Raw genomic sequence first — 24,784 nt, forward strand, 5'->3', positions numbered from 1 at the left:
CACCATTCAATAAACACACTTGATTTATTTTGTATAAAAGGGTTAAGTTTACAACTAAACTTTTATAAAAAGTTTAGCATGAATAAGTACATCATTACACTTTTTTAATGCAGAAATATACATCTCTGCCACTATACAAGAAAACTCTAATTAAAGAGTTCACAAGGTTTCACTCAATATATATATATATATATATATATATATATATATATATATATATATATTTATGTATAAATATATACACAGCATTCAGTAGGCTTGCGTCAAAAAGGTAATTTCTGACCAAAAGACTTCATTTAAGTAACTGAATACTGACTCCTTCTGGTATTCACGCTCCACCTTTGAAAAAAGGCAAAGTCTGCTTAGATTGGGCAATTCCTTGTGATTTTAACGTTTTCGCTCCCCATGGTGGGAATAGTATATAAAGAAAACCTTCCAACTGCAGAAAGGGCATTTAAAAGTCTTTTTCATAAATAACGAATATCACATTCCAGGACAGAGAACACCCTGGGAAGATGATCATTCTTAGTTTTCCTTCCATTTGTTTTTCTTTTTAAAAAGGTCCATTCAATTTGTCCTCCTGGTGAAATGGTTGAAAAATAAGTTCATCGCCTTAAGAGATCCTGTGGATTTGTTGTTGCTGTTGTGCAAAAAGAAAAAAAAGAATAAAAAGAAAAAAAAAAGTCATGAACACCATTTATTCAGCCACAGAGTGCTTTGCTGTCATTTGACATTAACTCAGAAGGGAATTCAGAAGCCTGCAAGGACAGGATGCTGATGTCCGTGTTTAGGGTGGTCAGCGGCGTCCTGGACGCCTGGTTCTGTCCCGGTCTCTGGTGGTGCAGGCTAACAATAGTGGGGTGCGAGTCCAGGGCGATCTGCAGGTCCAAGATGTAGTCGATGACGTGCTGCAGGATTTCCATCTTGCTCACCTTCTTGTTCTGGGGGATGCTGGGCACCAGCTCCTTGAGCTTGGAGTAACAGTCGTTCATGTTGTACAGCAGGCTCATCGGGTCGTCCACCGGGGTTTTGCTCCGGGAGATGCCCAGGCTGTGGTCTGACAGACTGTTTTTCCTAACGGACCTCACTGGACTGAAGGCTTTCATGCTGACCGCAGTGGAAGGAGAGACCGGGAGGGAGCGGGCTGCCCTGGAACTCAGGCCGCCGCCGCCGCCTGCTGAGCTGGCTGCGCTCGGCACCAGGATCTGCTCAGAATCTAAAAGTATATATTCTAATAGGTTTAATATTTAATTGTATGACTCTTTAAAGCAGATGTTACACCTGTTTCCAAACTATGCTCAAAAGTATAAACTGAATTATTTATAGCACATTAAATTAGAATACTATTTAGTCCTTAAAATGATGTTGCAAAAGACTAATGATGTTGAAAGGTGAATGAGAATTGTGAAATAAGAGTAAAAGCCACACTGATTCTAACTTTATAAAAATTTATGTTTCGTACATATAAAAAGGCTGATAAAAAGACCCTCATTGTTTTCTGTGGGTGGTAGAATTATGAGATATTTTGATTCTTTAATTGACTTTCCAAATTTTCTATGATGAGCAGTTGTTATTTTTTGTCATTTGAGAAAGTTCAATAAATGCTATTAAAATGTTTTGTGGCATTTGGAAAATACATTGTCTTGGCCACCAGGTGACCTGTGTTCTACTCCTAGTTCCACCACTGAATTGCTGTGTGACCTTGAACAAATCATGCTCCCTGCTGTTGGCCTCAATTTCTTATCAGAGGATTGGAATGGATCAGTGGTTTTCCAGCAATATTGTGGGAAGCCCTAGGATTCTGTGACAATGCCGCAAGGGCTGCCAAGGGAGGGAGAGGGGGAGGCTGAATGATTGGAGTCTAGGTCTTTCAGATTACTCAAGTTAGAGCAGCCAGCTTACTTTAAAAAATCAATTTTAGATACCAGGATTTTAGATGAGATTTCCTTTCAGTAAAGGGTTTTGATCCCTTTCCATCTCTTCATACGTGCGCGTACACACACACACACACACACACATACACTCACACACAGTTTGAAGTTTAAGAACCATTGGGGTAGATGATCTCCAAAGCTCCTTCTAGCATTGACAGATTCTATTATTCAGGCTTTTCACAAATTCCCTGAAGCCTTTTCCTGAATTGGTCCAAATCTGTGGAGTTTTATACTGACTTTTGGATAATATGCTTGATGCCAAGAAACAGTTCCTTCTTACCCTGCCTGCCTACCAAGCTGTGTGCAGTGCTGCAGAAGCAGGCAGTAGAATGGATTAGCTGGATTCTGTATGGAGGTGGAAAGCTAATCAGCGGTGGAGAGAGTTCCCTGGTGGTCAAGGGCTCTTTGAAGCCTGGCATAATATTTTGAGGCAGTTGGAAAATGATGTCTCTAATGACCTGTGGCAAGAAATCTACATATTTTCTTGAGAAGGAAAGGCAAAGCCATTGTTTACCAGTTTTAATATTAAGCCTTGGAATGGGGAGAGAGCGAGAGAGAAAGGGAAAATGAATGAGGATATTTCCCCCCGCCGTTTGACTCACCTCTTAGTTTTAAGTACCTTATGTGGCCATATGTCTTGCTGGTGGGAAAGGGGTGGGGGTCCTGAGTAATGAGATCCTGAGCTGGAGAAGAACAACTGCAGCATTTAGCTCATATCCCTTCTCAACATTCTTACTCATAGAAAAGGGTTCTCAAGACAATGTGTGGGACTCCTATTCTCCAAAAGATAGGTAAATATGACAGTACAGCTACTGATTAGAGGGTTGGTTGGTAGCACTGGCATCTGAAGGCAGAATAAGTTTTTATTGTTAATCTAAGAGGTTTTATTCAGTCCAACCTACTCAAAATGAGGAAGGTGGTAAAATTTTCTCTTGAGCATATACTTTTCTATTTATGCTCCTTTTCTCCAAAGCGGTACCCTGTTTCCCCTCCCCCCAGATCCCAGGGACCCATACATTCTCTAGCTCTCATTTTATTCCCTTGATATAAAACAAAATTACTGAGATATTTATTCTCACTAAATTACAAATGAATGATTACATAATTACTATGCCAAGTAATAAAAAAGATTGAAAATATCCTTAAGCCAAAGGAGTACATCAGGAATGATAGGATTTTAGGTAGCATTGAGTATATAAAGAGAGTTTTTTGAGGAAAAGACAGCCTGGTATTCCACTGTACTTTGTCAAGAAGGTTCTAATCACAGGCCTGAGTCTCTTCTTTTTTTCCTAAATATGTGTTTGTTGTGATGATTAGGAAAAGTGTAAAAGTGCAAAAATTGGGTACTCATTAGCCTTGATGTTACAGCCTTCCAGGGGAGTCGGTGGGGTGGCTAACTAAAGGAAGCTCTCTGGGAAAACAGCCTCTTTCCTTGGGGGAAGAGAGGGATTAAGAGATAAAACAAACCTGCGAAAGAATGCAAAGGACCCAAAGAGATCTGTTAGGGAGCTAAAGGAAAATTGCATGCAGTCTATTGCCACTGTTTTGAATGGTAGTCAAGATTTATCAGAGGTGTTTAATTTTAGCACAGAAGAAAAGAAAAAGTAGTTTAAAAATAAACCAGAGATTTAGGGGAAAAAAGGCTGGTGAGCTCAGTTTAATCTCAGGTACACAGGCATACATTTTCCTTCCATGCAACTTGGGGCACAGGCATGACCACTTCCATCTGTGAATTGTTAGGTCTGATTACTTGTCTATAACATTTCAAAAGTCTTATATTGGGCTAAATGACGTTACGTTGTGGTAGTTTTATAAAATAGGAATGGAAAACCTGTTTCATACCCACTATTATGATGTAAGTTCTATCGGAAAGTTCTTCTCTCCCTTTCCTCTCCCTCGACATAAGTTCAAACACCTAAAGAAAAATAGTTACAAGATGAATTGAAGTAGGAATAAGGATCACTAAAAAGGAGATAATCCTTTATAAGTGATGTTAGCATAGAGCATGGCAGTGATTTCAAAGGAAGCAGCAGGTCAGAACACAAGATTCCTGATTCTACTCCAGAGGACATGCTTCAGTGGTCTGGAGTGGAGTTTGGGGATGTGGATTTTTTTTAAAAAACAAGCTCCCTAGGTAATTTGGAAGCACAGCCAGGTGTGAGGAACACTAACTTGGGGAAGGGGAGAAAGTGCCTGACAGAGAAGATGAACCATCAAAAGAAATTAGAAAGTCATGGACAGAGAAGCTTGGAGAGATGGACCATTCTTTAACCAGTAACCCAGTAGTACTTACAGGATACAAGGCATAAATAGGACAGACTTGACCCTGTCTTCATAAGGAGATCCCAAGCCACACCAGTGGTTCTAGGCCCTCAGTATGTGTCAGAACCACCTGGGGGACATTTCAGACATAAAATGTTAGGGCTTTCCCCAGAATTCCAATTGGTGAGGGTGGGGATTAGGTATCAATGGTCTTCAAAGTTCCCCAGGTGGCTCTAAGGTACATTTAGGGTTGAGAACTTCTGCTCCAAGGCAGTTAGACAAGTAGATATTCTGTATAATTCTGAAAGGTAAGGGCCACCAGGGATCCTAAGAGACTGAGACCTAAGTGTTTTCCATGTTTTGAGTCACGTATTTAAAAAATAAAGGAATACCAAAACAGGAATAACAAGCTGTGATTTATATTTAACAAGTGAGTTCTTTTAACCTACACAAAGAATACAATGTCATATAATTGTGCTATTCATAAGGTAATTACATAGAATTTATAAATTTGTTATTTCATAGTACATTACAAGCAGTGCAGTCTGATAATAGAATGCTATTTAAAGTTGTATGATGAATTCTGTCTTCCCCAATCCTGCTCAATATCTCTGTTACTATGTATCATCTCATCTGAGGCCCTTGTGGGTGCTGTGAGCACCCCCCCAAAAAAGACATTTGACTGAGTTTATGAGGGTCATGAAAAACTTCTCAGGATTAGTGGTAATTCACTCTGCTTTTTTTGATTACCTGACTATAAAATTGTTCTATTGTCAAACTGTTATGGGCAAACTTTTATAAAACTATTTTCCATGGAGGAAGAGAGGGAGGAAGAAACTGCATGGGTCATCCCAGAATGCCTGTAAGGTAAATGGTGATGTTGTAGGGAATCAAGAAAGCCTGGAATCTTTGGCTTAAGAATACCAATCTATGAAACCATTCCCTGTCAGCTTGGAATTAGATCATAGTCTTTAGGCTGGAACTGTAGGATTGTATATAGATGCTGCAGGTTTGAAAAAGGTTTCATTTTGAGAGTTTTTCTTTTTGTTTCTATTTTTGGTTTTGGTTTTAAATGAGGTGATCCACACCTCCTGGGGACCAGGAATGGTTCTAAACACAAACGAAAGGAGAAACAATTTAAGGGAGAAGCAACAACTCAGTAGAAATGGCTGGGGTCAACAGGAACCATTATCCATTATTATCCTGGAGATTTTTTTCCAGAACTGCCTCCTCTGCTTCCTAGAGAATGCGTAACTTATTCCTAGGTACCAAGCCTTAAAGAAGGCAAAGGAGATGTTTTTTTATGGAGAGAAGAGTCTGTTTGGGGGAATATGATGATGAGGCTGAAGGAAGCTGAGGTACTTGTGGGAACACCCAGAGTTTATTGCCAATGAGTTAGCCTTGGAGATGACTGAAGATCTATGTGAGTTCAACAGAGTAATAGGAATGTCTGAAGATTAGCAGAAAGGTAGCCACAAGAAGAGGCTTGCTTCAGCTAACTGGATTTGCCCCTCTGCTGAACTTTACCTCTCCAAAAAAGCAAAGCCTGGAATAATTTATGTTGCCTTACATGCGTGGATCCAGCATACTTGGTATGAGTCCTGGGTACACACAAGTCCACTGAACTGCAGCCCTTTTTTCCTCCTGCACTTCTGATGAGCCATTGGGTTTCCCCTCACTTTTCTGTTTATTACTACAGTTCTATTCTGTGACTAGAGCCTTGCCCTGATTATCAACCTACATTACTGAGCTTCTGTCTCTTTGGTTCTTGGGACTCCTTCCCTGGGGCTTATATCCTCATATGTAGAACAAGATTATGTAAAATAGGGATAATGACAACATACTTTTTAAAAGTTTCTAGTGGTAGTTGAAATGTAAAGTGCCTGGCATGGAGTATCTATAGAAAAATTATGGGTGCTTTCACTATTTTCATAATAATTATTAATAGTATGTAAATTTGTGCTTTTATCCTTTTGTCACTTAATGGGGGTTTGTTTTCTAATAGATTGATCATATGCTTTCAACATGTTACCTTCAGTGCTTATTTTTGCCACCCCCAAATCATGGGTCTATGGGAAATACATATTAGATAAAGTGAACCCTGAATTTTTCATGCCCCTTTGAATATTATGTATTAGACTGCTTATATTAGTTTCCTATTGCTGCTGTAATAAATACCACATACTTGATGACTTAAAACAAACACAGATTTATCATCTTATAGTTCTGGAGATCACACAGAAGTTCAATGTGTCTTGCTAGACTGAAACCAAAGTGTTTCACTGTATTCCTCCTGCAGGCAATTTCCTTGCCTTTTCCAGTTTCTAGAAACTGCCTACATTTCTTGACTTGTGACCACTTCCACCTTCAATGGTAGCAATCACAGTTGTGATCACTGTTTTTCTTTTCTTTTTTTTATTAATCATTGATGGGTCTTTATTTATTTTTATGTGGTGCTGAGAATCGAACCCAGTGCCTCACACATGCTAGGCAAGCACTCTACCACTGAGCCACAACTCCAGCCCCAGTGACCACTGTTTTTCTAAACACATCTCCTCTAACTCTGACTCTACTGCTACCTTGTTTACTTATAAAACCCCTCTAATTACATTGTTTCTGACCAGATAGTTCAGGAAAATCTCCCCATCTCAAGTCCCTTTTACCATATTTACGTATTTAAAGTCCTTGGGTATTAGGACTTGAGCATCTTTGGGGGCAATTATTCTGCCTACTATGCTGCTTCAATCAAAACCCACATACCATTGGCTGAATCAGATGGACATGGCATTCTAGATTCATGTCTGAAGGTGTTTTGAAATTGCAACATTTTCTTGCCAAAAGCTTTACTACCACCATTTGTAGCTCTGAAGCAGTAAGGATCATCTGCTTTGCCTGGCTTGGTTGTGTACTCATGTGATACTTATTCTCACCTCCAGGCCTTTGCTTACACCTGGAATTCACTATGTGTTCCTTTCTGAGAATTCACATTCTACTCATTCTTTGTTTTAGTTTCAGGTCCAGATACTATGGGGAGTTCTTCCCTTAATATTGTTCTTTCAAGTAGTTTCCATTGACCCTTCATCTTTTCTTACCTGACATTTTACCATCTTCTCTCTCTCTGCTGCCTACGTGCGTGTGTGTGTGTGTGTGTGTGTGTGTGTGTGTGTGTAGGGGCTTCTCATGAAAGTCAGACTGGCATCCCAAGAAAGTGGGCATTTCAAAGTAAGAATGAGAAAAGGTAAAAGACTATTTTGCTTCTAAGTCCCTAAGCACCTTGGACAGCAGAAAAGCTGCCAAATCTAGTCCATTGCTTCAAATCTGATAATCCTTTGAGGCTGAGCACTTGCTCTTGGTTACTATAACTACGGTTTGTAGGCGAACATTAGGACATAAAAAGATGTGAGTCTTTCAGCTACTTTAATAAAATCTGGAGATGAAATTTCCCTGAAAGCCAGAACCTTAGGAGTAATCATGTCAACTAGTTATATTAATTGTGCCAGCCTATGCCTAGGGGGTCTTCTTTCGGATGGGCATCAAAACAACTGGGAGATTTGTTAGAAAGTCTGCGTCAAAACAGCTGCTTGATTAAACTAACAAGTAAGTTCAGAGTTCAGCCAAAGGAGTCTAAATTAAATGATAAATGTCTGATAAATATCTGTTAAAAGAATCATCAATGTGTATAATGCATATACTTTGGGAAATTATTGAATTTGCTGTTGATTCATCTGCCAGGAATCTCCTGGAGACCTGTCAGGTGTCTATACTTGTTTCTGAACAGGCCATAGGCAATTTGAAGAAAGCCAGGCTCAAAGAGCCAACTTCTAAGAATAGTGGTGGAAACTGTAAACAGCTGGATTAAAATTGAAAAAGAAAATTCATGAAGCATCCAAATCTTTTAAATACCACCATGTTCAAGAATCTAAATGATAGCGTAGCTTTTGGACTGTTTTTCTGGACATACCTTGGCTTAGAGACAAACTTTAGGTATCAAAATAACTGGTGAACTGCCTGGGTCAGACCATAAGTATGTTATTTGGATTGCTTCTAAATTTGTGGCTTTGGGGGCTCAAACATGGTAAAGAAAGACCCATTCCAGTGAGGATGAAAATATAACAATAGGAATTAAACTAATATATGCAAGAGACTGATTAAAAGGATATGCTGAGGCATATGCTTCATTGATTCTGTTTCTAATTTTTTTGTGCACAAGTTTTAGCAGTAAACAATTTTTTTTACAGAGAGCTTAATATATTGGTGTTACAAAATTCTCTTCTTGGCCAGTTGCCATTTGAAGAGCACTCAGTGTGCATCATAGGTAATCTTTCCATTTGAGGATATTAATATTTTATAAAAGGAGGTTTTGGACAGAGGCACACTATAGCCTTTCTGCTCCTTTAGATTGAATTATCACTTAAATTTATGCTCCCTTATTTGTCACTCTTCTTGGAATTGTTAAGTTTCAGACTATATCCACATATCACCAAAAGTATTTAAAAGTGAGAAATTCAGTCTCCAAAGTAGAATTATTTTTTGGTTGGCATGTTGAAACAAATATACCAGTTTGACAAAGAAAGCAGCGAAATCAGATGACACAATTAGGCATTCATTGTGAACATAAAATACCAGAGAAAAAGAAGTCAATTTATTGTTGTATCTTCTTCATAATATAGTTCAATCCACTTACTTCTATCCCATTCTGTTGCTACCACCCCATTTTAAACCTCTTACACCTGAAGTATTATAATAGTTTCCTATGTAGTTTTTCAGTTTCCTTTCTTGTTTCCCAGTCCATTCTACACACCTTGTTACAGTGGATTGAGTATTCAGTGTAAGGCAAAAACAGGCTGGTGTTGGATACTGTGAAAGCAGGAATCAGTACAAGGTCCCAAAAATATAAATAAAGGCCAAGTGACTAACTGAGGGTTCAGGAACTTCATGGGGCAGTTGTAGGAGCCAGGCTCAAAAGGGTTGCTGCAGCAACATTCTCTGGAACTGTCTGCATTGTGGCAGGAAATGTCTAAGGTCATTGTTGCTCTGATAGCTGTCTGAAGTTTAGCTAGCCACAATTTCCTTACAGCAGAATATAGCAAAAATATAATAGAAATTTGAAATTTGCTTTTATATACTTATGGTTAGCCTGCATTTTACTAGGTATCATCAAAAGCAAATTTAAAATATCTGATCCCCATTTTGTCTTCTGCCAAGGGTTCATTTCACATGTAATGTCAAAATTTCAATAGATCTTTTTCTCCCCTAAACTGTCCCTGTGAAGTATATCTCCTGTTCTCTCCTGCCTGATTATCAGAGGATTTGAATTCTATGGTATTTGTGTTTCCAAAGGTAGTTGTTCTCACCTGCTGTATCAGTATAGGCCCCTTAAAACAATTTCTTACTAAATTAAACTCCAATCCTAGAATAAAGGGTATTTCTTGAAGGTTCTGATTTGATTTTGTTCTTGTCTGCATTTGCCAAGCAAATTAGTAATCACTTCACTGTGATTTTATAATGAATGACACAGACCCTGGACAAGGGGGAGAAAATTTTCCCATAGCTTTATTTGGAGTTGATTTTTCTAAGAGCAATAGCTATCAGAATTTCAGTTTCTCTGCCCTCATAGTTATACTATAGTGATTAAAGTAAAACCACAGTATGTTAGAGCCAACTCCCCTATTTTATAGATGGAGAGATTCAGTCCCATAAAAGTACAGCCCTGTTTTATAGATGGAGAGTTCCAGTCCCAGAAAAGTACAGCTGCTGGGTCGCAGTCATACAGCAAGTGAGAGTCTAGAGATTTAGAGTTTCAGAGTTTGAAGGGAATTTAAAGGTTATCTATGCCAACTTCCAATCCAGAGCAGACATTCCTTCTATATCATCCATGTGTGTTTCTCATACACATTGCTGACTTCTGTGTTTATTAGATTATGCAATCTTAAAAATAAATGTTGATTCTTATTCCAAGGTAAGTTGAATAACATCAAATAATTGGTTCAAGTTGATGAGAGGCAAAATTAGGCTGAGTACACACTGTGATAACACAACCACCTCAACAAGAATAATTTCTTGAACAACAATTTTGGTCTACATGACTCAAATATCTTTGGATTTAGTGGATAATTTTATCTTCATGATGATTTTACCAAATCAACTTTTAAAGACCTATAGCTAGAATCAACCATTGAAATTTTCCTAAGTATTTTTTTTGTTATGTATTTGGCCTAGCTGAGGTTTCCTTTAGTAATTCAACACAAGTATTCCTCATTATGGAGTAAATGATGACAGTAATTACAAGGATAATAATAGCTACCATTTATTGAGGACTTTCAATGTGCCAGGTACTGTGATAAATAAGCATTTAAAATGTTATCTTCATTGTTTCCAACAACCTCCAGGATGTAGGTTTACTAAATGCATTTTGTAGATAAGGAAGTGAAAACTCAGTAATACTGAATAACTTGGTTAACCTACTAAGTCCCAAGTGTTCAATTCTATATAGTATGATGGGACATAATGGGTTAAACCAAGGTAGGAATAGTGGAACTAGAATTTGTGTTCGGTGCTGTTTGATACCAAAACCCATGTACTCTCCAACACTGTGCTGCTGAAAACATAAATAAGAAAGGACAATCATGGGGCTGGAGGTGTAGTTTAGGAGTAGAGCACTTACATAGTATGTGTGAAGTCCTGGGTTGCATCCCCAGCACCACAAAAAAAAAAAAAAAAAAAGAGTAAAACAAAAGTTAGCATTATGTATCAGTCACAAAATATAGAACTCATGGAGAGCCTCACACTTACCAAATGTTTCACCTTTATTACTGAATGTAATCATCACTGCAGCCTTGTAAAGTAGGCATTTTATTCTCATTTTACGTATGAGGAAACTGGGCAAGTTATTTAACCTTTTTGAACTTTAGACTTGTAGCATATAGCTAGTAAGTGCAATATTGGGAAGTGGAAGAGTGGAGATTTAAATTCCTCATCTTTAAAACTTATGTTTTTTTATATTATCCTAAATAATATTGTCAAGAGCATATATTTAAATAGGATAGTTGTAAATAAAATGTTTCCAACGCACTAGGAATACTCACTATCTCAACATCCTATTGTGAATCTTTTTGAAAAATAAATAAAATATATTTTGTTTCATTTCTACTGTTTTTGAGAAGCAAATAACTGCTCACTTTCAAATTGGTCTTTGGGATGAATTAGAATGTTTTGTATATTGCCTTAGTTTAATCAGGGCACATCTGTGATATCAAATGGATTCTCATTTGATATTGGAGGCCACTAAATTTTTAATAGGAGACTAAAACTGCTAAACAGCATTACTTTCAGTTTGTCTCACTTGCATTGTATATCAAATGGGAGGCAACTGAGCTTGATTCAACAAGAGATTGAAACCCTATTACCAGAGCCAGATGAATGTTGTAACATCTGGGTATAAAATTATTAAGTCTTTCAAGAATTTCAGCTTCTCTTATGCTAAATAGACAGGTGCCATAGCCTTCTGTGTAGAGGGTGTGACAATAGCAGCTGACTGATCAATAATAGTTGAGGGAGCATTTTTGTGTACTGGAGAGCAGGTAATCATGCAGTTGGCTTCATTATTGCCTTCACGTTCATGCAAGAATTTTTCTATTTTGATATATATCTTCATTAACCACTGATAGTGCAAAGTAAAAAATGAAAGTTCTGAATCACTCTTGGGGTATTAGGGAAAAGAGAAATTTTGCAAAATTTTTTGCTTGGGTTTCTTTTGTTACTAGTGGAATGATTGGAAGGTTAATTTTATCAATATGACCCAGCCTGAAAGCCATGTATGGGGCCTTTGGTTTGTTCTAATGGTACCTGTACTTATTTCTTTGTTCATTCATTTATTCATTGAATTAATTATAGAAATCCAATTCTTTCAGGAGATGTTTATTGAGCATGTAATATGTGCTAGGTGCTTTTTTAGGCACTGCAGCTATAATAGTAAATAGGATGCATTGTGACCTAATTGATGTCAGGATCAGGACCCTATTTAACCAAAGAGACATAAAATAGATGGTACTTACAGAATGTTTTGTATATTGCCTTAGTTTAATCAGGGCACAAATGGGGACAAGTACAAAGTGCTCTGTCTAGGGCATAAGAGTGTCACAGACTACAGACTTGAAGCATCAGGGAAGGATTACTGGAGGAGATCAATTTAAGAGGAAATTTGAAGGTAAGTAAAAATTAGCTAACCAAGTTGGTAGAGTAGTCTAGGCAGAGAAAAGGCAGGGAAAGAATTAAATTGACTGTTAGGGTTCATAGAATAGTTCAGTAAGACTGGGGCATGGAGTGCAATGACATGAGTAGCAAGAAGTATGATAAAGGACAAGAGCAGGGAAAGATTATAAAGCACCTTGAAAGTAATGCTTAATAGTTGGGTCTTTTATCCTAGGGGAAATAGGAAACCACTGAGTTTTAAGCATTTGCTCTGGAACTATCATCTGATGCTTTTGTAGAGTTATTGTAGAGGCTGGCAGTAATTTGTGTTCCACAAAGAAGGTACTGCATTTTCTATTTTGTCCAATTTTTCCATATCTTGTTCTCTTTTCTGCAATCAAAGGAATATCTGTTTGCAAAGACTATCAAAATTATGGTTCCTGGAAGAAACATTTTTGTTCTAGGCATGTTTTAGTCAGCTTTTTTTGCTGCTGTGACTAAAAGACCCAACCAGCACAATTGTAGAGGAGGAACAGTTTATTTAAGGGCTCATGGTTTCAGAGATCTCAGTCCATAGATAGCTGGCTCCATTCCTTGGGCCTCACAATAAGGTAGAATACCATGGAGGAAGAGTATGGCAGAAGAATGTAACTCACATGATGATCGGGGGGTGGGGGTGGGGAGAGAGAGAGAGAGAGAGAGAGAGAGAGAGAGAGAGAGAGAGAGAGAGAGAGGATTGATTTCACTCGCTAGGTGCAAAATATATACCCCCAATGACCCAACTCCTGCAGCTACACCCTATCCACCATCAGTCACCACCAGTTAATCTCAACAGGGGATCAATTCACTGATTAGGTTAAGGCTCTCATAATGCGATCATTTCTCCTCTAAACATTCTTGCATTGTCTCACACATGAGCTTTCGAGGAACACCTAATATCTAAACCATAACAAAGCATTGCTCCTTTTTGGTGGTACTGGGAGTTGAACCCAGTGATGCTTTACTACTTAACTACATTCTCAGCCTCTTTTTTTTTCTTAAGACAAATTCTCACTAAGGCTTGTTTCAAACTTGTGATACTCCTGTATGAGCTTCCCAAGTCACTGAGATTGCACGCATATAGCACTGTGCCCTGGTTTAGGTATTTTAGGAACCCAATTCCCCCTTATAGGTATGATCTCTCACTCTGTTTCTCAATATTGGTCCCTCTGCAAATGCTGGTTTGTTGGTGTGCTCTGCAATTGTTCATTTTCACATCCATCCTTTGGATCATTTCATATTATCCCTCTTGAAATATCATACCTTTTTCTTCCTGTCAGTCAAAAACTTACTTGTCCTTCAAGGTGAATTCTTAGTCTCACCTTCCCTAGGAAATCTTTCCTGATCAGTCCTGCCTCATAGATCCTATTATTCTCTAATTACCTCACACATTTTGATTCCTCTCAACCCCAAATTATCTAATACCTCCTTATATACTCTTGTGTTATCTCTCCTTTTGTGGTTCCCAAACTGGACTCATCATCATAATTAGTGGAAGAGCTTCTTTATAAAATATTTATTTATTTTTTAGCTGTAGTTGAACACAACATCTTTATTTTATTTATTTATGTTTATGTGGTGCTGAGGATAAAACCCAGAGCCTCCCATGTTCAAGGCGAGTACTCAACCACTGAGCCACAACCCCAGCCCCAGGGAAGAGCTTCTTAAAATATAGATTTTTGATCTCTACCATCAGAGATTTGTATTCATTAAGTTGGTTAGGGAGGGGAAAAGTTTGGGAACATGACTTTTTATGAGAGTCAAAATTAGTTCTGGATATTAACTGTTCTACATTTTTCACAAAGATTGATCTTTCCTCTGGACCTAGATTGAAAGTTCCTTGAGAACAGGAAATCTTAAAAACATTTTTCTTTTCACTTTTCCCTTGACTGCCAATCCTTCTAAGAGCCTACAGTAAATACTTGTTGTCTCAATTCCCTCATATCATTATTTTTTCAGTTATTCCTGTGTGTTCAATGATAATATACTTTCCCTTCTAATCACTAGATGAAATAAAATAGTGGCCAACATATTTACATGGATATCTGTGTATGAATGTGGTCTTTGTTGTGTTAAGGATCAGGGGGTCACCAAAACTCAACACAGAAGAGTTCTCAAGCCTTTTTGGTGACATGTATGTGACCATACTTGCTTCCCTAGATCTTGTTTCATTTTGCATAATTCTCAGTAATATCACAATATCATTACCTATCTATTCAAAGAGCACAGTGAAATGTCCTTTGTAGTGAGAGTTTCTTTTAAAATGTAGTTTAAGAAAAGAAACAGTCTTTGAAAGGAATTATGTTGTTACAACACAGGAGGGTTTTCCCAGTGTGAGTTGTTGCAAATAAGAATAAGCAAAATTGAAATATGAATCCTGCTGCTCCGTTGCTGAAGATAGTAGGCATGTGTAACATCAAATGCATCTATTTAATACTTCTAGAATATAAAAATAAGCTTTAGAATATGTATCCTTTTTGTGACCAGTCTTTGTACATGAAAATTGTGCTTTTTATTTTTTATAAACTCTAGAATATCAGAGTCAAAGGATTTTTTAATGCTATCTATCTCTCTGCCTGCCTACCTACCTATAACTACCTATTGATGTGTTAAAGAAAAAGCAGTTAAACCCTTGTTTGAAAAATGACTTCAAACACACATGTACAAACATACAATGTAAAACACAGTGAAGCATGGATTTTTGAAACACAGACTCAATCATTCCAATTAGTTAACTCACTGGCTAACTCAATCTATATTTGATTATGGTGATGACCTTGGTTTTTCATAAGATTTCCTTACTCTTTCCTCCAACAACTTTTTTTTCACAATACCTTTATTTATTTTTTTATTTATTTATATGTGGTGCTGACTATCAAACCCAGGGCCTTACACATGCTAGGCAAACACTTTACCACTGAACCACAACCCCAGCCCTTCCTCCAACAACTTTTGATAAGCAGCTTGAAGACAATGGTGAAAAGGCAGGTATGTGGAGGTATGTGCCTATGTTAGACTGCATTTTGGAAGGTTACTACAATATGTTCATACTAGTAAATGTCTAAGGGACAGATAAATAGAATATCAAATCAAAGAATGAGTCCTAGTAGGTATGCCAAATTTAAGCAAAGAGGGGAAACTTTTGTTTAATTAATATCTGATATATGTGTCATGAACACCAGTTCAGGCCACACTATTTTTCTCTCTTGTTCATTTTATGAATAATACATGAACACATACTTATAGTAAAAAATAAAGAGTAAACTACATATACAATAAAAATTTAAGGTCTACCCTTAACCTCTTTCAAATCTCACTATGTTTTATTGAGATAAACACTTTTAACTGGCATTTATATTTCTCATGATGTTTTAAGTGGATTTTCAAATATGGATGAGGAGGTCAATGCTTTTCATTCTATTACATGATAATGTTTTGCTTTGGGTTTCCATACTTAGGCTTCAGATTTTATTTTATTTTTTCTCTTGTCAGTCTTGTGGATGTATGTTATGTATGCAAACTTGTACATTTAAAAAAAATTTTTTTAGTTGTAGGTGGACACAATATCTTTATTAACTTATTTTTACATGGTGCTGAGTGTCGAACCCAGTGCCTCACGTATGCGAGGCTGCTGCTCCACCACTGAGCTATAGCCCCAGCCCTGAACTTGTAGATTTTGAATGACTGTATAATCAATTTTTTAAAAATATGGCATTATATACATTTTCCAAACACATGCCCATCAATGAGTCCCCTTCAGGGAATAGGGGTAGGAATGAAAAGCTATTTCTGTTTCAGTTGCAGTCAGTATAAATAATCATCTTATAGGCCTTGGGGTTTTACGGTTAGTTCCTGTTGTCTTTGGCCTTCCCTGGGGTTCTCTGAACTTCAACAAGTTCTCAGGAAGCCCAGGGCTCTTCTTTTCTTTCTGGGTTCTGCTCAGTGGTTCTAGGGGTAGGTTTATTATAATTTTTTATCATCCTTGAGCTGAATACTGACTTAAGAGTTTTGTCCTTTAACAGTAGTAGAGCTTCCAAAGCCACTGAGAATTCTTCCAAATACAAGTACCATGAGGTGGAAACTAAAGTCTCTTCAGTTTGACATGTGAATTGCTGATTCAATTTATCATGAAATTCATTCTACCTGCAAGAATGGATTTGCCTAAATAGGGAAGTTTCTAAGTAGTTAGTGGTTAAAAATGGTTGTGTCACTGCTGCCTCTCTTGAAATTAAAATAATTTAAAATGCCAATTGAGTCATGACAAAGAGCTTTGTATCTGCCAAATTGTCATATATAACTCTGTAAATGGGGGATGAATTAAGGAACCCAGAAAAACACCAAAAAATGAACTAATCAAAATCATGACCTGTGTCCCAAGGACAAGGGAGCCTGGGGATGAGGAAATAGTGGCAGTTTGCTTGCATTTGAATAGTTTATTAATTTGATTTTTAGTGTTTCCTAGAAATAGTTACAGTATCAGAATATGTTGGATTCTCTATACAGATTGGTAAACAAGACCAAAGGAATGATTATTCTTGGACTGAGATGGTTGCCCAAGGCTAAGTATTTAAATGATAAGTAAAGAGGAAGGGAAAAATGGGGGAAACAACAGGTGTGAAGGTAAAGAAAACTGACTATATCTGGAATATTTGTTGTATGGAAAGTATTTCATGGTGTCAAGAGTTAAAGAATTTTCAGAGAGCTCTGTGGGAATAGCAGCAGAAGAGGTTTTTAAAGGTAGGAAGTAGCAAGATTTTGAAACTTATATGTTGTAGGACAGACTATTTCCTTAAGAAGTATTGGTGGCTATTTTTTGCACTGAGCATAGAAACCAGGGTCTTGCACATGATGAGCATATACTCTACCACTGAGCCAAATCCCTAGCCTAGAAGAGGATTTTTACTTAAGAGGGGTTTCTATGGATCAGAAGTGCCATTTATTGTTATAATGGACATGTACATGTTTAAATAAAGCTTTTGCTTCAACCAATAAAAACTTTAAGAGGCACTATCCTTGCCCACAATTTGTGTTCAATGAATTGCTTACTAAACAAAAGGATTTGTTTTAGTTTCAGTTGTTGCATATGACAGAGATGTTTGCTGTGAGGCAACTAGAAAATCCATTCATTTAGGCTTCACTTCCACTATTGCTGTAGTAGGGAAAGACCTCTCAGAAATATTTTCATAGAACTCTTGGACCTTCGGGATTCTAGGCTTCTTCAAATTGGCCACTTTGAATTCTTTCATCTTCTCCCTTAATGAGAAAAAATACCCTAAATAATTTCACTGAAAAATTCTATTGTTTCCTCTATCTTTGCACTTCCTCTATTTTGAATTCTTTAATCTTAACAAGAGAAGATTTTGTCTATAATAAAAGTACATGATTAATACTATTAAAGCTTCTTTCAAGGCCTTGTGACTCTAATTGGAGAGATTTCATTTATTGTCTTCTTGATCAAAGTAACTGAAATAGATGAACTATGAATTAAAGGGTAGGACTATGTTTGTATATAGACATTAAATAAATGTCAATAGATCATTTGTAAAACTCTACACTCTGCTCTGAACTGTGCAGTTTGAGCTTCCTCTTCTCCATAAGAAATGTGTTGCTGAGGCTTTGGATAGCCAGTGTTAAATTGGTAAAATATCTATGAAACTGAAAATGCAGCCATCTCTAGCATTCTATGTTGGTGTACTTTCAGATATAAGAGCTAAAACCATCAGCAAATCTGGAATTCTTTTGTAAGGACCCAGGCTAGGTGGAAAATATTATGTTATAACCAGGCCAATTTCACATTGGCTTATGATACCCACTGGAACTTGGTTCTGGGAAGGGGTACAACCCAAATCAGATACTTGAGATTATATCATTAAAGATAATAAGTGTAAAAATTCCCAGGATTTAGATCCCTTAGAAGGTTCACTTTATCATGCATGCTTAGGTAACTCACAGCAGTGCAGGGTGTTTAGTAGCTCTATATCAGTCTCTGTTAAATGTTATATTAGTAAGAGTTGATGGTTGAGAGAACCCACGTGAAGAGCTTTTAGTGAGTCTATGTGAGTGTTCAAATCCTTGGACGTGTCTCAGCAGCTGATTCAAGATTAGCTCAGGTGGGTGTGGAGCTACAGATGCTCAGGGCTCTGAGAGCCAAGATTTTTCTGAATCAAAGCTGGAAATCAGCACAACGTCTCTCCGCTCTTTACATGTTCTGCAAAGGGAAGAAATGTGCAGATCTATTCTGGTCACTCAGTCTCATTGAATATTTATGGAAGTTCTGAAGTGAGTGAAATATTTCCAGATATCTCTTGAAGCTGAAACAGGCAGCTTGGAAATAGATAACTCAAAGTACTGGGTTTGTCTGTGTAGGGCAGCATATATATTTTTTTAATCACACAGGAATTGTCAAATGTGCCTTGTCTTAGTGATTTACCATAAAATTAGTGAATTCTTCCAAATCCCAGCAGATTAAAATGAAAGAAAAGCACAGCAAAATTAAAAAGAAAAAGAAGCATCCTTAAACAACTCTTCATCAGTACTAAGGTTAAAGGAATCTGACTTAGTTGGCCAACAAAATACAAGTGTTAGGGCTCAATGGTAGAGTTCTTCCCAAGTATGTACAAAGCTATGGATTTCATCACCAAGAATCTCTCTCTCTCTCTCTCTCTCTCTCTCTCTCTCTCTCTCTCTCTCTCTCTCTCACACACACACACACACACACACAGATCTCTGTTTTAGTTTTACTTATTGCCATTGTGTACTACTCTGTATATTTGTCATAAATTATTTCCACTAAATTTAGGACTCTTTTAATAAAGGATTTCTTGATTGCAGAGAATAGAACTCTACCCAAGAAAGCTCAGATAAGCAGTAACTTGTTATAAGAAAACTATTGCCAAACCATTGTATAGTCATAACTTTTGGAAAGTGGATCTGGGAAGCTAAGTCATTTTCTCTCTCAAGTGCTGTGGAAGACTGATTACATTATGGTTCTAATGAATGGTCATCCTAAATCCTCATCCTGAGCCCTGTAATTGTGATGTCCTTTCTCATTCTTACTCTGGGATGGACCATTTGACTTACCTTGGCTAATGGAATATTAGCATACATGATGTAAGCAGAGACTTGGAAATTGTGTGCACAATTCCTATCTTACTCCTTTGCCTTTTCTATGAGAACATGCTGAGCATAGCCTGTAGCTCAATGAGAGACATGGAATGGAGTCAAGTCAGCTCAGTTGTTTTAGCTAAAGCTCTAAATATGTGAGAATGTCCAGCTAATATCAACAAAGCTGCTCTAGCCATTGCAGTTGGCCACAGATGCATGAGGGAGCCCACGGATCCCACCTTAGATAAACAAAATTGCCAAGGCAACACATAGACTCCAGAGCAAAAATAGATGTTTATTATTGTATGGTATGATTTTTTATGTTTTTTTTGTTATCCAGCAATAAATAAATATTTTATCTAATTTTTACTACAGTGTTTTGAAGATGGGACTTTTATTATCATTCCTACTTTACAGGTAGAAAGTGAGGCTTAGAGAGGTCACTACAATCAGAAAAAGATAAAGACAGCAATAGAATCTGGGTCAAACTGAGTACAGAGCCTATGAATTTCTTCATGGTTTCTTCATTCTTCTTTAATGATAGCCTCTACCATTTACAGAATGCCGAGAAAGTAAGACTGTATGTTGATATCTCATGGTAAGGTTTACTAGCTGCCTAGTTAGACAAGAAGTAGTCAACTAATCTATAATTTCAAAGGTATTAGGAGAGATTGCTGGCTGGGAATCATTGGGTTCCTTTTTTTTCTGGCTTCTTTCCTTAAAGATCTAGTCCACTACTTTTGGGTGTTGAATATCAGCCTCTATTTTCTGTAGTCAGATTTCACTACACAATAAGCACTTAAACTTCCTCTTTTCAGCCTTACATATGATCATCATCCTCTATTATGTCTGGTGTTACCATGTTCAAAGCCTTTAGGATCAATATATTTAAAGTGTAAACCTCTTATCTCCTTTAGGAGAGAAAGTAGATACTTGGCTGTTCAGGGCAATCATTGGGATCTGGAGGTCCAATTGCTCAGTAGAAAGACCTGGAAATCATCTCATTGTTTTCTGTGCTGTGCAACATCCCTGTCTTGTGTGATACCTGGTGCCTCTAAGACCTGACATTTCCTTGTTCTGCAGGGAAAGCTGATTTTTCTCTAGAGAATATCATCTCCCTCTGCAAAATATTAGATTGTAACATCCTTCACTCTGTTAAATTCATTACCTCAACTCTACTTTCAATCTTCTGAAATTTCATTGAGTTTTCTAGTGTACTGTCTTTTGTTCTCAGTCCTTGTAAGTATATATTTTTTTGAAAAATCGTTTACTGCAATTAAAGTTGGGTTTTAGGAAGACAGGAGACCAATATATGATCTATTACCTATGTTTAGGAAATTATCTTTCCTCTGTGAGGTTTTAAATAAAACTTCTTCATTTAGGTTGTTCCAAGTCTTATCTGAAAACTTTATCAGTAATATTAAATTAAAGCAACATTTACTTATGAAGCTTCCATACAAATAAGCCAAATAATTAATAAATTCTGCTCCTAAGTGCAGTGGTTTGTTTCCAATGCTCAAGTTTTAATTTGACAGTACTCTCATTTTAATAATATACTCGTTTATAAGCTTTTCTTATTTAGGGCTAGTATTGGTTGTGAAATAGTCATTCACTTGTTTTTTGCCTGAGTGGAGGAGTACCCTTTGACCTTCACTTGGGACAAATGGTATAGGATATAATAGGCGAAAGTAGTAGGTGAAGATGTTATTTTAAACATCAGATATTCTGCCAGTTCCTACCACCAATATAATCTCTAGTTTGTGATATGAGATTTGTGGAGGTTGCCTGGACTTAAATGTTTTGGTGGTTTGTTTGTTGCTATAAGGTTATAAAATTTTCAAAGATTAATTTGCATTGATTTTCCAGAAATCCATGGGAATTTTACTCTAAAAATAACCCACTCATATAACTAGCATTGGAAATATTCAGTTATGCCTAGGAAGAAAGATCATAAGAAGGACTGCCAGGGTTGATGAGGATTGGTATATCCACACAAGTTTATAGAAGTATTTTGAGGCAAGAATCAGCTTTATTCTTACCTTTGCCTAAGAACAAGACAAACCTGAGAAAGTCCTCATGTTTGTAGTCATCATATTACTTATAAGAAAACTATTCAAACATCCACAGAAGTTGTAGGAAGTAAGAATTATTATTGTAACTATTTCTAGGAAACACTTAAAATCAGATTAAAATTATATATGTAAATGAGGCTTCATTCAAATCTCTATAAATTATTAGATGGAATTATTGCCAATTGCCTGAAAATTTTAAGAGGCCAAAATCATATGACATTAAACTAATAATTTGATAAGGCTACTGGCTTGAATGGTCAGAGAAATATCTCCATGAAAGTTATATTTTATTTTTCAGGTCAAAACCACATTATTGGCTTTTACTAAATTATTCCATTTATTTGAAAACTATGTGTTACAATCCAATCCTGTCTCAGGTATTTTCTAATTCATTATAAGGTCAAAGAACTTATAGTTTAATGTTTGTGCTTATATAACTAGAAAGCAATGCAGTTTAAGAAACATGCCAAATGAATAGTACAAATGATGTCAGGGAAGGGAGACTGAGTACTTTGGGAAGGAGGGATCAAGTAGATCTGCTAGTTGAGCAGAACCTCATAGCTTAATTAGCAAAGGGAAAAACAGAAAGAATATTGTAATCAAAGCCATAGAGGCAGGAAGGCACAAGGCAGTTTTGGTTGGGGCTTATGATTCATATGGGTGATGAATGGGAAAGAAATCTGGAAAGGTAGGTCAAGACTACCCTATGGGAATTTAAATGCCAAGTAAAGTAGGTTTTAATTTGTAGTTTGTAGGGAGGTATAGAGCTTTTAAAATTCAGCTATTAATAAGATTAAACAAGTGCATGCTGCATGGTTTAAGGAGGAGATTCTAGAGGTAGGAGGATTAACTAAGAGCCTGAAGCAGACATCTGGCCATCAAAGGATAGGGGCCTGAGCTGCACAGATGACATTGACAATACCAAGGAGGAAAATTCAACAAGAGAGATTATAAATAGCCAACTTACATGTTGAGGCAACTGTTTGGATATTGGAAGAGAGAAATAATGAAGAATTCATAATCATTGAGGTTTTAAGTCTAGGTGACATATGGTGCTCTCAACAGAAATAAGAACGCATTAGGTTTGTGGAGGAAGTAGTGAATTTAGTTAGTTTAGTTTAAAATTTCTGTAGAATCCAGGTGTGGGTGTTTATCAGTTAGGCACATGTACAAGACTAGAGCTTGGGGGAGAAGGTTGCCATTAGAAATAAAGATGTTTCTTTGCATAAAAGGGATAATTAAGCCAAGCAAGTAGGCAAAATCATCAAGGGAAAGAGTATACACAGACACCTTGGGGAAACAGCCAAGGAGACAGAGATACAGCCTTAACAGACATAAAAACAGAACCTAGAGAATGAAGTATCATAGAAAAAAATGAAGGAGAGAGTGTTTGGTTCAGAATGCCAAATGAAGAAGAGAAATATGGGAGAAGAGAATTGGAAAAGGACATTGGATTTAGTGATTAGGAAGTCATTGGGTACTTTAGACAGGAAATTTTTTAGTATATTAGCAATATTTCAGACTTAAAGATTCAGTAACTATTCATTCCATTGAGAGTTTTAGATTTGAATAAAATATAGAAGAGTATTTAGAGGGGACATAAAGTTAAAATGACTATGCTTTCAAGATCAGAAACACTGGTACCTGTTTATATTTGTAGGTAGAAGGGCAGAAGAAAAGCAGCCAATGGGAAAGGGAGGAAGGGAAGGGGTGGGAGGGAGTTATGGAAAGAGAGCAGTGAAGACAAAGATGAAGGGGAGGAACAGAGGAGAGAACAAGAAAGAAGAGGAAAGGGAGTTGAAGTTACAGGTAATGAGGAAATAATAATAATAATAATTGAAGAAAAAAGTTCATGAAGGTTTGATTCTTCATTAGAGCTAAGAGGCTATAGATTCACAGAGATAAGGCTCCTAAAGTGTTTTCCATTGAAACCAAACTAGGGAAAATTCCTCTGGGTAGGATACTCAAATTCTTCTATACTTCAAAAGTATAAGAAGTATAGAAAAAATTAGAGAAAGAAGGGGTGGAACTACTAGTCCTTCCTCAGGGCTCTATGAAATAAGAAATTAAGTATTTACAGCTATAAAAAGAGAGAAGCTCTAGCTACAGTCTTCCCAGAGCCAGGGAGCTTAACAGGTCAAAGACTTCAAATCCAAAGTTAGAGAGCCCAATACCTCAACATTGCCTGAAGAATCATGGGGTTAGACAATAACATAGATGATATGCTTTGCTCTTTGATGGAGATTCTGAAAAGAGGTACCCAGACACTAAGTTGTGATCAATAAATTAGTCCTTGCTTTTATTTGTATTGACTTCATATGACTTTGTATGTAACTTCCAAAAGACTAGTTATCCTGGGGTAACTGAGCATTATTTCACAACAGTAGAAAGAAACTAGATCAGTGGAATAGATAAGGACAGACTTTATCCCTGTAGATAAGGACAGGCTTGTCTTTCTCTGAGACAAGAGGCAAGGAAGAAAGGATAAGTGACAACCTAGATAGGCTGATGCACAGGAGAAAAGGAAGGAGTTCATACCTGATACTTCAATTTTCTCACGTCAGTTTAATTTCTGAACCATACTGGGATAAGTTCAGAAGTGAACAACTAAGAAGGATAGAAAATGTTTGGGACATGGTTGTGGGTAGTCTGCTAGGGAGTTCACAGACAACTGAAGTCTTCGTCAAGCAGTACATTTAGCACACAGAAGAGGGGAGGTAGCTCAGATTAGCACACATAAATGAATCTCTCTGATGATCTGTGTCTCTGGAAGCAGGAATTTTTAAATGTACTTTTTATTTTTAATTGGCATGTAGTAATTGTACATATTTATGGGTTACAGTGTGATGTTTTGATATATCTATATAAGATGCAATGATCAAATCAGAGTAATTAGCATATCCATCACCTCAAATATTTATAATTTCTTTGTGTTGAGAACATTCAAAATCCTGTTTTCTAGCTATTTTAATCTATAATAAATTATTATTAACTATACCATGCTACTAGGCTACAGAATACTAGAATGTTATCTTCCTATCCATTTTTTTTGTACTGGTTAACCAATCCCTCTCTACCTCCTCTCCCTACATTTTCCAAACTCTATTAACTACTATTTTACTCTATGAGATAATTTTTTTAGCATTAATATATGAGTAAGAACATGTGATATTTGATTTTCTA

At 36.9% G+C, this 24,784-nt stretch overlaps 1 protein-coding gene across 1 annotated transcript; it reads right to left on the bottom strand.

The window, feature by feature from the left end:
* Positions 1-216: 216 nt before the first annotated feature.
* Positions 217-1,199, bottom strand: LOC124110274 (DNA-binding protein inhibitor ID-2). Its single transcript, XM_046418740.2, has 2 exons — positions 695-1,199; positions 217-640 (listed from the first exon to the last, which is right to left on the bottom strand). The coding sequence occupies exon 1, from the start codon at positions 1,104-1,106 to the stop codon at positions 702-704; it is 405 nt and encodes a 134-aa protein (XP_046274696.1). The 5' UTR covers positions 1,107-1,199; the 3' UTR covers positions 217-640; positions 695-701.
* Positions 1,200-24,784: the final 23,585 nt, after the last annotated feature.

The sequence above is a fragment of the Marmota monax genome, unplaced genomic scaffold (assembly GCF_021218885.2).
Source record: "Marmota monax isolate L192 unplaced genomic scaffold, Marmota_monax_Labrador192_F-V1.1 WCK01_AAM20220418_F8-fsc00054, whole genome shotgun sequence".
Taxonomy (NCBI): domain Eukaryota; kingdom Metazoa; phylum Chordata; class Mammalia; order Rodentia; family Sciuridae; genus Marmota; species Marmota monax.